General features: G+C 51.3%; 4 protein-coding genes across 4 annotated transcripts; 2 read left to right on the top strand and 2 right to left on the bottom strand.

Moving 5' to 3' along the window:
• Positions 1 to 491: 491 nt before the first annotated feature.
• CTRU02_207470 (glycoside hydrolase family 35 protein) lies at positions 492 to 3,891 on the bottom strand (the record flags this gene model as incomplete). Its single annotated transcript, XM_036719141.1, has 8 exons — positions 492 to 1,849; positions 1,906 to 2,497; positions 2,550 to 2,618; positions 2,673 to 2,807; positions 2,856 to 2,951; positions 3,004 to 3,036; positions 3,085 to 3,331; positions 3,383 to 3,891. The coding sequence occupies 8 exons, from the start codon at positions 3,889 to 3,891 to the stop codon at positions 492 to 494; spliced, it is 3,039 nt and encodes a 1,012-aa protein (XP_036588848.1).
• An 863-nt stretch (positions 3,892 to 4,754) lies between these two features.
• Positions 4,755 to 5,861, bottom strand: CTRU02_207469 (amidohydrolase domain containing protein; the record flags this gene model as incomplete). Its single annotated transcript, XM_036719142.2, has 1 exon — positions 4,755 to 5,861. One exon carries the CDS (start codon positions 5,859 to 5,861, stop codon positions 4,755 to 4,757), a length of 1,107 nt encoding a protein of 368 aa, XP_036588849.2.
• A 3,565-nt stretch (positions 5,862 to 9,426) lies between these two features.
• Positions 9,427 to 10,248, top strand: CTRU02_207468 (uncharacterized protein; the record flags this gene model as incomplete). Its single annotated transcript, XM_036719143.1, has 1 exon — positions 9,427 to 10,248. One exon carries the CDS (start codon positions 9,427 to 9,429, stop codon positions 10,246 to 10,248), a length of 822 nt encoding a protein of 273 aa, XP_036588850.1.
• Positions 10,249 to 11,363: 1,115 nt separating this feature from the next.
• Positions 11,364 to 12,136, top strand: CTRU02_207467 (uncharacterized protein; the record flags this gene model as incomplete). Its single annotated transcript, XM_036719144.1, has 4 exons — positions 11,364 to 11,552; positions 11,732 to 11,785; positions 11,850 to 11,964; positions 12,036 to 12,136. The coding sequence occupies 4 exons, from the start codon at positions 11,364 to 11,366 to the stop codon at positions 12,134 to 12,136; spliced, it is 459 nt and encodes a 152-aa protein (XP_036588851.1).
• Between the last annotated feature and the right edge of the window lie 1,749 nt (positions 12,137 to 13,885).

Below are 13,885 nucleotides of genomic sequence, written 5' to 3'. Positions count from 1 at the left end.
GTGACTGACCGCTTTGAGTTTCAGTTTCGGCCATTGAACAGTGAAATAGCACTCGTGTATTACCAGTTGATATCTCGGCGTAAGGAAGATTTCTGACGAAGCTGAATGTCTTAAATTCATGATGCTTCTAGCAGCACAGGCAGGGGCTGAAGTGACTGTAGGACAGATTGCGCCCGGTGGCAACCACGGTCCGAGGTGGCAGGATAAGAGGAAGCACGAGGCCCGTCGAAGAATGAGCATGGAGCGTGTGGTCTCCCCCTCCGACGGTAGGAAGCACAGGAATCGGTTCGAACTCGTCTTGAAACATGAATTCACTTACGTGGACGGAAAACGTTTCGCGTACAAAGCAAGGTGGTACTGACGTATAGATATGACGTACGGGTTTCAGTAGGTTGATTACCCGCGGCGATTTTAGGAACATGAAGTTAAATGTATTTCTCAAAGACTATGTTTTGAAGTGCGGCAGAGGAATGTGGTTACCTTTGGATGGGCTAATATGCCCCGGCTCGTTTCGTCCACCCAGGTCCCTCGACAATCTCGACGTCCTCTCGCCCTGTCGTGACGGGTGTGCCATCGACCTCGAGCCGGAAGTTCTTCACCTTTGCCCCGCCCTTCTCAAGGGCCCAAACCGCGAGGCCGATCCAGTTGTTTCCCTGGTAACGGAGGATACCTTCTGGAACGGGAAACCTTGTCTGCGGACCAATGTTACTTGCATACCGGCCATACTGGAATCCGTTGACGTAGAGAATGGCACGGTAAGCCCCTATTGTGCCGCTATCGGTGGTGATACTGTCGAAGACAAATGATAGTGGGATGTCGAGGTCTCTTGCGAGGAGGTCTAGCGTGAGATTTGTCGCGTAAAACGATACCCCCGGTGCGTTGGTGCCATCGAATGGAGACCGTAGGGTGAAAGCCGAGTAAGGGGGTGAGGGGATGTGGTAGCCCTGGCGCTCGAAGAAAAGGCCTCCCTCGTTCAAAGGCCCGCGAAAACGGTCAGCGTATTCCTCGCCGCCGAGGTTTCCTGTAAGTTTCCACGTCGTGATGTTCGTTTGGGAGCCTGATGGCGAGGTGATGCTGTAGTCCATTATTCCGCGTGCGATTTTCATCGTGTCAGTGGCGATTATGAAGTTTTCTTCGAGTCCTGTTGTGTCTACGAGAATGGTGAGCACGTAAGTCGCGTTCACGGTGAGCTCCGGGAGGGTGTAATTCGCGTTGTTATCCCCCGAGGCGTCTGGGCCGTTGGAGAAGGAGCCGAGAAAGGTATCGTTGAGCCACACGGAGCTTGCAAAGGCCGATCCACCCTGGGTCGTGATATTAAACGTATTTTCTGTACCGTTTGCGGTAAAGTAGCCGCGAAATATTATGGTACCAGCATGGAAGCCGTAGTCTGAGGTGAAGAGAGAGACTGGCGTGGTGATGTTGGCGACTGTGTTGTTGGATGTGTTGTGATTGGCAATCGTCCAGGCCGAGTCGTTGTATCCTGGGCTGATCTCTGGGAGAGAGTCCATGTAAACCCATCTCAGTGCGGCCAACTCTGGCACAGCAGGCTTGTTATCCACAAGAGATGTGTTTGCAACCCAGTTGGAGAGGTTGTTCTGCATGTACTGGATTGAGATGCCGTTCATCTCCAGCTTTGTAGTCCCGGGGCCCACGCCGATAATTTCCAGCTCTGTCGTCTGGTTGAGGTCTGCCCGTATCTTGAGGGTTTCGCCCTGAATTGATATGGATCGAATAAGGTAGCCGCCTCGAAGTATAAGTGAATCAGGATTCATGAGCGACGTCCCGTATGCAGGTTGACCACCTTTTCCAGGCATGTCTGGTACCCAGTAGTTATATGCCGAATTTCGGTCTGCTACATATCAGCGGAGATCATCACCAAGGTAATGCCGAAAGGACACTACTGACCCAGCAGGTAAACATAAAGATGGCCAACCCGTATAACGCGGCGACTAGTTGACGTCCGCCACGTTAGCATCAAGTTTCCGTTCAAGTAATTTTGGTTAACGTTTGAACCCTCGATAAGCAAGGGGGATGCTGTCGTTTTGATGACCATCTCATGGATTTCACCAGGTCCTCCATAAACTAGCAAGACCGTCTTGTCTGGGAACTGTTTCCACGTATATATCTCTGCCGTCGAATATAGCAAAGTCATGTTCCCAACCCGATAGTCAACCACATGAATTTTGGAGTCGCGACGACCGATTTGAAGCTGGCTAGGGAACTGAGGAATGGCAATGACACCCTCTGATGTCGGTAGTCGCAGGGTGTAGTACGTAGTGGCCGTGCTGTTATAGTCCGAATGTCGAACGACAAAATATGAACCTGTGTTATTTCCCAATAATGGAGTCACGACCACGTTTGTGTTTGTGCTGTAGAATCCCCTGGTCATGTTGCGCGGCCGTGCTGTCAAGTATGAAGGCGAAACCTTTAGAAACTGGGCCTGGAGCTTGAGCTCAGAGAATTTTTCTCTTGTGAGACTTCTGTCTTCTTTGATTGCCTACAGATTATTAGCATGGTAACGCCATTTGGTTCAAGTGCTTCAAACCCACCGCTCCGTAATCGTAGGAAGTGTAACCTCCAGGATGTCCCAGGTTGCCCCAGTTCGTCCCGCCGAACAGCTGGTCAAGTTAGTATTATCGTTCGAGGTTTAAGGAACCTGAACTTTTACTAACCATATAAACATTAAAGATGGATACGCCAGCTGCCATGTTGTTTTTATAAAATACCCGCTCATATTCATGATTTACAAGGGCCGCACACTGCTCGAAACCTTGTCCGCCCCATGGATCGAAAGATCCGCCTTGAAACTGTTGATTGTCAGATGGAAATTTTTTTGCAAAAACTGTACATCATACCTCTAATATTGAGTACGGAGTGTCGGGGCTTTGCTGCAGGTGTCGTTGGCGGTACTTGGTGGGAAGTCTGTCAGCCGGCCACACATCAGGGTGCCCCTGGGTACATTAATATCACTAGAACTTGAAAGACTCTTGAACTGGAACGTACACAATCAAATCCCAGTGGGTAGTCATCGTGACCCTAGACCTATTAGCTACTAGTCTTCCACACATTGGAGTATTAACCTACGTAAATGTCGACAGACCCAATGCCCATCCCAGGAGCATTGTGGCCCTCTGGCCTGGCGTCGTTGCTAATCATCGGAACAACAATGCCGGCATTTCGGGCTTGATCGATGACATACTGAAAGTACTCGCCATCAGGCTTCCGTTCTTTTTCAAAATTGGTGTACTCATTCTCTGGCTGGAACAGGATGACCGGGCCTCCGTTGGTGATTTGTGCCTTGGCAATTATGTCACAAACCCTTGCCATATAGCTATATGCATCGTCAGCCACCTATGGGCACATGGGTTTCCTCGAGGCTTACTTGTCCGTTGCGGAAAGGAACTCAGGCTCCGACGTCCTCAACCGAGCTTGAAGCCTTGTCAACCATCCGGGAAAGCCACCACCTGAAACCTCAGCGTTTATGTACGGCCCTGGTCTCGCAATGAGATAGATACCCGCTCTGGTCGCAGCATCAAAGAACGGCTGAAGATCAAATATTCCTTCCGCGCTGAAGTTGCCTGCCTTCCCCTCTACCAGTGCCCAGTCGACATAGAACGATATCGTGTTGAGGCCGAGAGCCTTGGCCTTCTGGAAGAGATCCAGGTACAAAGATGGTGAGGGTATGCGAAATGGGTGAATTTCTCCGGAATAGATCATCACCCGCTCTCCACGGATGAAGAGTGAGTACTCGTCCCATGTCACGACATCCTGAAGCCGTTCCCTCTTGTGGGCATCGACAATTATGGATGATGGACGGCCTGCGATGGCGCCCGAGTAAGCAAATGCGTAACCAAGAGCCAATGAGAAGATCTGCAGAACCGATAATCTCATACTGGCAGGAGCCTTATGGTGGTTGTCACGGCCTTAAGGAGACGTTAGGAGTAGACGGCGTTTGGACGTCATTAACGCCACCAGCTGCTGGACGAGGAAAAGGACTTTGGAAACGGACGACGCCAAAATGACCAGGACAAGCAGGTCATCGGCAAGTGCAAACTCAAGTGCAAAAGCAGCAATCAAGTATTAGCCTCCGTGGTCGCACTCGTGGGGAAGCAGTCGTAGTCTATACCTTCCCACTCAAGAATCCCAGAAAACAGTTCGGGGTCCTTCTACGCGCTTCAGCAGCGCCTTCGCGGCAAAACCGACAGCGTTCATATCGAAGGAATCCGGAAGAACGCGTCTGGAGAAAAAGCTTAACATGCGAAACGTTCGTCCGATTCCTGTGTGTTTGGAGGTTTGAACGATGTGGTTCGACTGAAGCTCTACCACACAGCCAAGACGAGAAAGGCAAAAATAAGCTTTACAGGGCTTCGCAGGCCTAGCACGCCACAATCCGTGCGGCGATCTACCGGCAATCATTGCAGCTTTCTGATGGGCGGAGATAATTACTTGACGTGTTTTAGTCAAGGGTCTCGGCGGACTGCGAGCGGAGCTGGTCTGACGATGCAATGTTGCATCGGATCGTTACATATGCTAACATTAGAAATGACTCCAAGATCGACTAATGCGCTATCTGACCTTGATTCCCAAGACTATTCAGCAAGACCAAAATTACAAGCCATTGTGCTATTTCCTACTTTTGTAAGGTTCAAGCCCATTCTTGTGACTTTATTATGATGGCCTAACGACAAATGATGGAATGCAACCGAGACGCTTACGTTTACACATACCCGGCCAGTCCCTTTTTGAAAAAAATATCAAACGATAACCCAGTCCGAATCATCAGTAGTGTTGACGGATGGTTTACCTGCCGGGTCCTCGACGAAGCCGACTGCACACCCGTCTTTCTTCCACACTTTCCCGTCCTTCATCACAAAGTCGACCTTTCGCAGAGCTCCCGCATCATCTCGGGGGTCAGTCTCCAGAGCGATGATGTCCGCTCTGTAGCCTTTCTCAACGGAACCAAAGAGAAAGCCACTCTTCTCCTTGCCGCAGCTCTCCCAGCCGCCGACCATACATGCTTCAAGGACGTCCACAACAGGCACCCCGGCCCGGATCATAAGCTCCAACTCCAAAGCACCCTCTCCGTGAGGAAATGCACCGGTATCGCCACCAGCAGCTAGACGCACTCCAAGATTGTGCGCTTTCTTGACTCTCTTGAGGATGTTGTCAAAGTCAGGCGAGGGCCGCATCACTGCCAACGTCGGCACGAAAATGGTCCCTTGCCGTCGCATTTCGCGGAGAACTTCGTCAGACCCTTCGTTACAATGCTCGATGGTGTCTACCCCGGCTTTGATAGCCATGAGAGCGCCCTTTGTCGTCATCGCATGACAGGCCACGGGCAAATCAGCCAATTTGGCTTCCTGTACAATAACATTCATTTCCTCCTGGCTAAACATCACTGCGGCTGGGTTAGGATCCGGGGGCGGAAACAGAACTACATCACGAGATGGCACAATGGGAGGCGGGAACCGCATGACTTTCCGTCGGTAGTCGGCGTAGAATTTGATGACATCAGCGCCGTCGCCTACGCGGCGTCGGACTCCCCTTCTGACGCCGTCTGGGCCATCACAAACGTCTGCAATGCGTGGCATGACCGCCAATGAGTTTTCGTGACGAACCTCGTAGGAGCCGGTGCTCGCAAGACACTCCGTGGCTACGAACAAGCGAGGACCGGGCAACAGCCCGCGATTGACGCAATCCCTCAAGTTCGCGTCGAATGAGCACATCCCCTCTGTACCCAAATCTCTGTAGGTAGTGTATCCAGAGAGCAGGGCGGCGCGAAGATGGTTGGTAGCGCGAACTATCCGCTCCACGATGCTCTCATCGCGTTCCTGCACGGTGGAAGAAGCTTCACTGATCATTGTCAGAAAGAGAGGTAAATGTACCCCGAGTTTTGCGGCTCACTCGTAGGAATGCAAGAAGACGTGCGTATGAGCATCGACGAATCCTGGCATAACGACCTTCCCGCGAAGGTCGATGTCACCCCGTTTCACATTGATATCACAGTCACCATTTCGTTTGAAAACGTCGACGATAAGGCCACTCTTCAGATCGATGGTTATTGAAGTGTTCTTATCGAATGTCTTGCTCTTCGAGTTGAAAAGCAGCGACGTGTGCACTATGGTGCTTGGAGATACCTCGGGATACATAAGGGACTATCTAGATGTGAAAATTCGACACGCGCGTCAAACAGAAGTTAAAGCTGCTTTGGGGGCCGCTGGTACCTGACAGATGTTTCTGCGCTGTGGGGAGTACCAGGAGTTAGAGCGTGTTTAACACAGTATCCGTAACCGATAGATGAATGCGTGGCATCAAACAATATGGAGGAGACACTTTTGATTGTACGGTGAACAGATGGAGGTTGACGATTGGAGGGAGACTGACTGCCTTTGGGCTGACGTATGGACTGACTCCCTTACCGTTCCTGGCAGCTCGGATGGCTTAGACTGAACCAGGGTGTTAGGTAGGTTATGGAACTGTCCACGGCATCGGGAGGCCGCACAGAAGTGGAGAGAGAGAGGAGGGGGGGGAGCGGAAGGCTAAATCGCACGGTGAGCGCGGTGTTTTGTCAAGACAACCTGGCTAGCGTGTAGAACTTAATGCTCAACTGTGGCTGATGATCGTCTGGCTGATATTTCGTCCCTTATGCCAACGGGAGGGCGAATACACACCTGTCTTATCGTAAGAAACGTCGATAGCGGTTCACGGCAAGGTCAGTAGTGTTGCGGCTCAAAGTCTCTTAAAAGACTACTGGAATTTGCCCGATGACTACGGGACAGACTAGGCTGTAAATTTCCGTGAGTACCGGCCCCTCCGGTTGCGTGGCTGCAGGCAGATGTGTCTCTCGGGAGGACGGATTTTTGTCCCGGAATCAGTCCCAGATGAGAGATCCATTCAATAACCCCGGGATGTGGGTGGGAAGAAGAGGAACCCATGCTGAAGAGAAATCGAGATGCAACTCCCAAGGAAGGATGTCCCCAACTGGCAAATTTGGGCGAAACAAGGCTTTCTATGTCAAGGTTTTCACTGCCCATCAGCTCGGCTTCGGGAGGTTCATCTGGAAATCGGTGGTCACTGAGGCAATGGCGCACGGGGAGGTGTCTACTACTGTTAGGTACATAGCACTGAGCCGCTAGACCCACTGGCCGAGGACATCCTGCCAAGGCTGGCATCAAGGCGCTCAAGCGCGATATTCAGGTATGACGGTAGACGATAGCATCTCAACTGTGGACTCCGCAACCACTGGGGAAGTTTAACAACATGGAGCCCGGAAGTGACGTCGGCCGATGTAAAGGGCAATTCTAACGATCCAGTGAGGCGATGCTCGACACTGGAGGCATGCATGGCATATTGTTTTCCTTGCTCGAAACCCCTCACGACCCTGATCCGCATTCTATAAGACCCTTCACATAATGGGGTGTTTTGCCCAGCTCTTCGCAAGAGAGATGGTGAGCGACAGGCAACTACTGGCTTCTGGAAGAGTGGAATCCGGATTTCTGCGAATGACCGGCAGGAAAGACGAATGATGCGAGGTGGAAGGGCCCGGCATGGTGGAGAATGGCTTGGAAGACCCTGAAAGGGTTGTCGCCGGGCTTTACTGGGTAGAGGCGTAGGAGGACGCGGGCCAAGAGCCACGGGGTGGTGCTCAAAATAGAGACAAGATCGGCCTAGAACAAGCATGTTGTATTGGCATTGCCCTGGTAAGTATTGGCTTTTCCACGCTTAAAGGTCCGTTGCAGATGTTCTGCCCACTGAGTGGTATCCCTTTTACAGCTCACATTGCTTGTTGAGCTTGACTATTATGTCAATGATGGATAAGAAGTTGGGCCTGCTCTGTCCGGCGGATCTTGAACGGGGACGAAAAAGATCCGTCGTTCCCATCTTCGGTCAGAAGAAGTAGATAGAAGCCGAGGGCTCTACGGCGCATCGTCATCGCCAACTGCTCACACCGCTCGCTGCAAATGCTATTCTTTGACGGCGCCGGCGACCGACGCAACTAAACATGTTATTTTTGGAGCCAACATCTGCTGATGACAAAGGCCAGCATGATCTAAAACTGGGCTGCCTGCAGGAAGACAAAGAATAAGCAAACAGAGACAGAAAGTCAGCGGCAACTGAGGGAGGAATGCGATGGCGGCGAATCGCCCGCCTGCGGATGCTGCGGCCCGAAACAGTACTTTAGGGCCTCAGAAGTCCAAGAGGGGCGTTTACCGACGACGACCTGGCTGCGAAACGTAGTTGACAGCTCCGCCCGTCGCCAATATGGGTAAGAGGGAACAGAAGGGGGATAAACACACAAGAAACAGTGCGAAGCAACATTATTCCCCAGCACAGAGACGCTGAACAGTCGTAGTATACGTAGCCTACCTACATTCGTACATAGGCACCTGGTTTGGGCGGCGTCGAAATGGGGCCATCTCGTAACTTTACGCTGAATGGCTACAACGCCGAAGATCGCGTGCCACAATGCTCCGTCAGTGGACCAAGGGTTCCACATAGAGACCAATGAGCTCCTTTCATCCCGCAGCAAGCCGACAAATTTGAGAACTGTACACACTACGTACACATAACCTGAGGCGTTGGACAGTCGCCTCACTATCGTTACCTTTTGGTCGCCACCCACACGTTGTCCCTTGCACCCTCCCCTGTGGCCCTTGCTCCCCTCTGCCCCCCTCCTGTGGTGTTTCCCCCCAAGCAACGTAGCGTATGTTTTTGGGGTTCCCGTTGATTGACGGTTCCCAAGGAACAGCCACAACACGGACAGTGCGACGGAAAGAAAAGTCGAGGACGAGGTCCCTGCCACCCCTGCTCCTGCGCTTGCTCATTGCTTACTTGGCACCGGCACCTGCTTCTGACCACTGAACCACAGACCACCCTCTTCCTGGCTGAATACGAGTCTTGTTTTTCTGTCCCTCCCGCCCATTCCACACCATCCCAAAATCCTATCCTGGACTCATCCCATCCATCCAACACACATTGATAAAAAACCATTCACTCGCTTGTTTCTTCCCTATCGTGTCTTTCGGCTTCTTTCCCTCGTTTTCCCTGACTTAACCTTACATCACTTTCACCAAGAACCTCTTTTTAACCTTAGCTTAACCTCTCGGTCGCTTCCACAAAGGTCATCAGTTCACTCGCCTTGCCCTATTCTTCGCGAACCCGTCCGTGCCGGTCTCCTATTTTCGTACCCACCGGTTCAGGGCAAGAACTTGCCCAGATTCCAGCCCGCCAGCTTTGCCACACCCTTTGACGACACACATACCAGACAATCAGATTGTCGTCGCACAAAAAACGGACGATCCCCAAATATTTTGACAAACGTCAGGGGAGGACTTTATACGAATATCTGACAACTCCGTCACGGTATCGCGACCCCTTCAGCCTCGGTTACATTTTCGAGCATTTACCGACCGACCCATCCACACAATGTATCCTACGCGGGTTCTCCAACTTCTGATGGTCGCCTCTGTGGCCCAGGCATCATGGTTCAACTTCAACAACAAGGCTCAGCCTCGCGATGAACTTATCAAGAGACAATCGGGAACCTCAGCTGCCGCTGAGACCACAACATCAGCCGCCGCCCCAACCACTTCATCCGCGGCGCCTGTTACTACCTCGACATCAGCAGCTCCCGCACCGACGACAACCTCGCCGTCTGTCGCCCCAACCACCACCGCCCCTGCTCCCAGTTCTAGCGCAACCACGCCTGCTACCCCGTCTACTTCCGCCCCCGCTGCCCCGGAGTCCACGACGCTGAGAACTAGTACTACCTCAGCTGCCAACAACCAGGACACCACCTCTGGCGCTGCCACATCTTCGACCCCATCCACTACTGCTAAACCCGTTACCTCCACCATTAGAACAGTTATCACGACGACGAACTCCGAAGGAAAGGCTACTTCGTTTACCTCCGAGTCTACCGTTACAAGCACCCCTGGTCTTAATGAATCAAACTCTGGCGAATCTTCTTCTGGCATGTCTGAGACCACCCGTAATACTGTCATCGGCGTCGTCGTTGGTGTTGGTGGCGCCATTGTTCTTGGTGCCCTCGGTTTTGTGGCATGGAGAATCTGGGGCAAGAAGAAGCAGGCGGAGGAGAACGACGGCCTGATGGAGTACAACAATCAGTATGGCAATGAGGCCAAGGCCGAGGCGGGCAACAGCCCAGGCGCCGGACGCACGCCTTTCCAGTCAACTCTTGAGAGCTACCACGCACCGAACCAAGTAAACGCGTCGTCTAACTTCTAAGGCTGCGGCGTATACTATTCGAGCACATAATGATTGTTTATTGCGGAAGAAAGCGTTGATTCCCCACGGTCTTTTGCCTACAAACAGGCATATCGTTCCATGACCATTCCTTCATTCTATCATTACGGCCGGCATATTTGACCGGCCAGCGGAGTTTCGGGCCACCAAGTAGCTTACTACGGCAGGCATGGTTGCATTATCACAGAGTCTCAGGACTAGCGGATAGAGATTATGTACATAGAGCAGAGAGTTCCCTCCTTCCTTTGTCAGTTGGAAACGACTATGGTAATGGCCGACTAGGTTCTAGTCGAGTCGCATATCGACCAGCGCAAAAAGACAGTATGTACCTTGAGATACACTTTTAATAATGCCAGAACGGCCATATTACGGGATCACAAACATTTGTTACTCTCAATATCCAAATGACATAATGACAGAAGTAAGACTAAGACGCATAGTAGGGGCAATTAGATAGAGTTCATCTGGCCCATCGCAAACTCTATCCCCTTCATCCACCCACTCATTCTTAGTATGCTACTAGTATGTAATCAATCGTCCGTCATTCGCATCTGCCATCTGATTAATCGTGACCCGGCAGAGTCGCCCGTCCGGGAACCCATCCCGTCTGGGCGCAATCACGTGGGTTGGCCCGAGAGCCGTTGGTCGTCGCAATATTATTCCCGTCTCAGTGGTGTTTCGGGTTACGGTGGTAGTGTTGCATCCCAGCTTTTAGTGGGCGCTTGGGATCTTGACGTTTCACATTCTCCCTCTCTCCTTCTTCTTCCCAGCGTGTGTATGCAAGTTCCTCTCCTCGACATTAATTAACGTTCTCCGATTGATGGAGAGTTTAATTCTCGAGATCTTTTCATCCTCCACTACCCTAGTTTTTGGATATTGCAATTGAGCGCTGTGTCGCCAATTATCCCACCTATAGCCCCGCGCTCGTTGACGACGCGATCGCCATCCGACAAGAGGTTGACCCTCGACAACACCTTTATTCTTTAATTCACGCATCCTGATCAATGGGCCGGTAAAAAGGGAGGGAGGAACGTCGACACGAAAGTTCACGACTTACCCCGCAAATCTTATCGCAACATCTAGCAAAACGAGCCACGATGCGGATGACAACAGCTCACGTACTCTCGGCGGTGATGCTGGTGCTCTCGAGCGCTGGCGCTGGTGCGAGGGCGCTTGATATTGGCGACGAGCTGGGCATGGGATGGAAGATGGGGCTGCTGCCGAGACAGGCGTCCCAGAACTTGCAGACCTTTACTGGAGATTTGGGAGGCGTGAAGGCGTCCGCGGTAAGTTTGGCCAGTGCCACTCTCTCGTGTCCGGGTCCGATGAAGCTTTCGTCTTTTGGAGAGAATGCTTGCCTCCAGCCGGGTGGCTTCTGTTGTGGCGTGCGCGCGCGGGGTTTCAGGATCAGGACCAGGACGAAGATGATAGGAAGGATGTTTGCTAACGACCGGGTGGCGTACAGATTACAAAATCAAACAACCCCGACAGGCCATTTGAGGTTGAAGGAGACACTTTTGTGAGTTCTCACCCGCCAGAAGGTGATATTATATGCTTGGCTGGAGTTACTAATGATGAGAAAGCCCGACTTCTCGACTGCTGCCAATCGTGCTTGCGACAACCAGAAGAACAAGTGTTCGCAGGCCGCGAACAACGGCCCTTCCAAGTTTGATGTTTCAAAATGTGATACCCAGGCTAGTAAGTGCCCTCTTGTCAAAGTCCAGGTTGCACGATGTAGAGAGCCAGCAGCTGACAAGGAATGGTCACAGCTGATTGCAAAAATGCGGCCGACTCAACATCGAAGCAGAGCTTTGGTGAACCGGTGTTTGCGGGCACGGATGGGAACTTTGACATCTTTTGTGACCCTTGAGGAGCAAATATCTCATGTGTTTGCTTTGAATCTGTGGATGTAACTTTGGCCATTCGATTGTGGCTTGCCAGATGGCGTACGGTGTGTGTACATGGAAAGGCTTTCTTTAAACCGTGAGGTCACGAACCGAAGGAACAAACAACTTTAGGATGACCAGAGAGGGAAGTTATGGGAAACACGTTGTATTCGAGATGCACATATTGGGCAGGGATTCTTTTGGTATTTTTGAGCCCTAGAAGCATCGCGAGGTTAATACCCGGCGTTGCGCGACTGAGGGGCTTGAAGCTTTCTCTATGAGTAATGTCAAAACGTAGCTATCTGAGTTGTATACCCTGGTGAAGATGAGCTGAATAGATATTGTTGCTGATGAAGTTCACCTCTGAACGCCCTCATGGTCGGCCTAGGGCGACTAGGCTTCTCATGACCCCGAAATTGATGGATCAGTTGGACCATAATGGGACTCTACCGTAGTGGATGCGCAATAAATAGATTTTATCAGCCTCACTTTCTTGTAATGACTAGGTCTAATAGTTCAACTCATGTGAACGGGGTCATCATGAGATGAGTTGGGAAAGCCCTGGAGAGGAAATGATATGTACATGGATAGAGCCAGTGTAAGGACGTCATGAAGGTCACCGGCACGCTTTGTTTAATCTGTCAGGAGGTATGTGCCTTCCCCCCCCCTCCCTCTTTCTAAATCAATGAGCCACCCATTGAGCCACAGGTTTTAATATCACAAACTCCAGGAACAACGCTGCTTTCCGGCTGGAATGTTTTTGCCCAAAGCTCCCTATGCCCCGGTTTTAGTTTCCGACGCGTTCTGTCTAATTTTCTTTGAACCGCGTAGTGACTAGGACAAACATGTCTGACTTTTGAAAACCTAATTCGACTGGATTCTTCTCTGATGTTATTTTGCGGATCGGGAAAACGTGAGACAGGTAGATGCAGGCGGCCTGCATATTTGATGGGATACGAGATGCCGAAGTTCAGACCTCACGGGTGTTTTTTTTAATTATCAGTCTAGATGAAGGAGAGACAGGACCCATCACCTGAATATGGTGCATTGCGCAAATCTGAAGGTTTTGAGGCCTGGGGTAAGTGGTTGAGACGCGTGCTCTGATGTTCTGCTCCTGTTCTGCCCCCTCATCCCGATCTTACGGTCCGAAACGGCTGCCGCGTCGGAGAGGCTCTCCGTTCGCATTCTGCAGATTGGGCAACACGTGGGTTTCTGATTCCTGACGAGCGGGAGACCTTCCCGTGCAGGTGGCTTTTTTTTTTTTTTTTATTTTTTATTTTATTTTGGGTGAGTGCGGGTGACATTGGACATTGGGTGAGCCCGCCGTTTCTTAGTGTGTTTGCTCGATGCGGCGTTTATCACCTCATGCGTTCATCGTTTCCGGAACTGAGAGGCCAAGGACATGCGTTAGTGGACGGTGAAATTCATTTGCCTTATCATGTATACGCTGACGGCCTTTCCAAGCTAAAGTCGTTGGGAGACCGAGTGCTCATGGAGTTGACACATGCTGCACTTTCGCTTCAAGCCAGCCACAAAGTCTGTGTTATCAGGCGTCTCTAGAATCTTATCATTTCAAGGTCGGACGCAGGACAAGATGACAAGCAGTGTATGAAGAGGCACGATATGGTGGACAAGTAGCCACCAAGTTGTGCATGTGTGTAATTCAAAGTCCAGGACGTCACGGACCGTCACTGAGCCATTGGCAAATACGATGTCGTCTAGGAATCCAAGCA

Source organism: Colletotrichum truncatum (assembly GCF_014235925.2).
Source record: "Colletotrichum truncatum strain CMES1059 chromosome Unknown Contig_0004, whole genome shotgun sequence".
Taxonomy (NCBI): Eukaryota; Fungi; Ascomycota; class Sordariomycetes; order Glomerellales; family Glomerellaceae; genus Colletotrichum; species Colletotrichum truncatum.
This window is presented reverse-complemented; position numbering and strand designations above follow the sequence as displayed.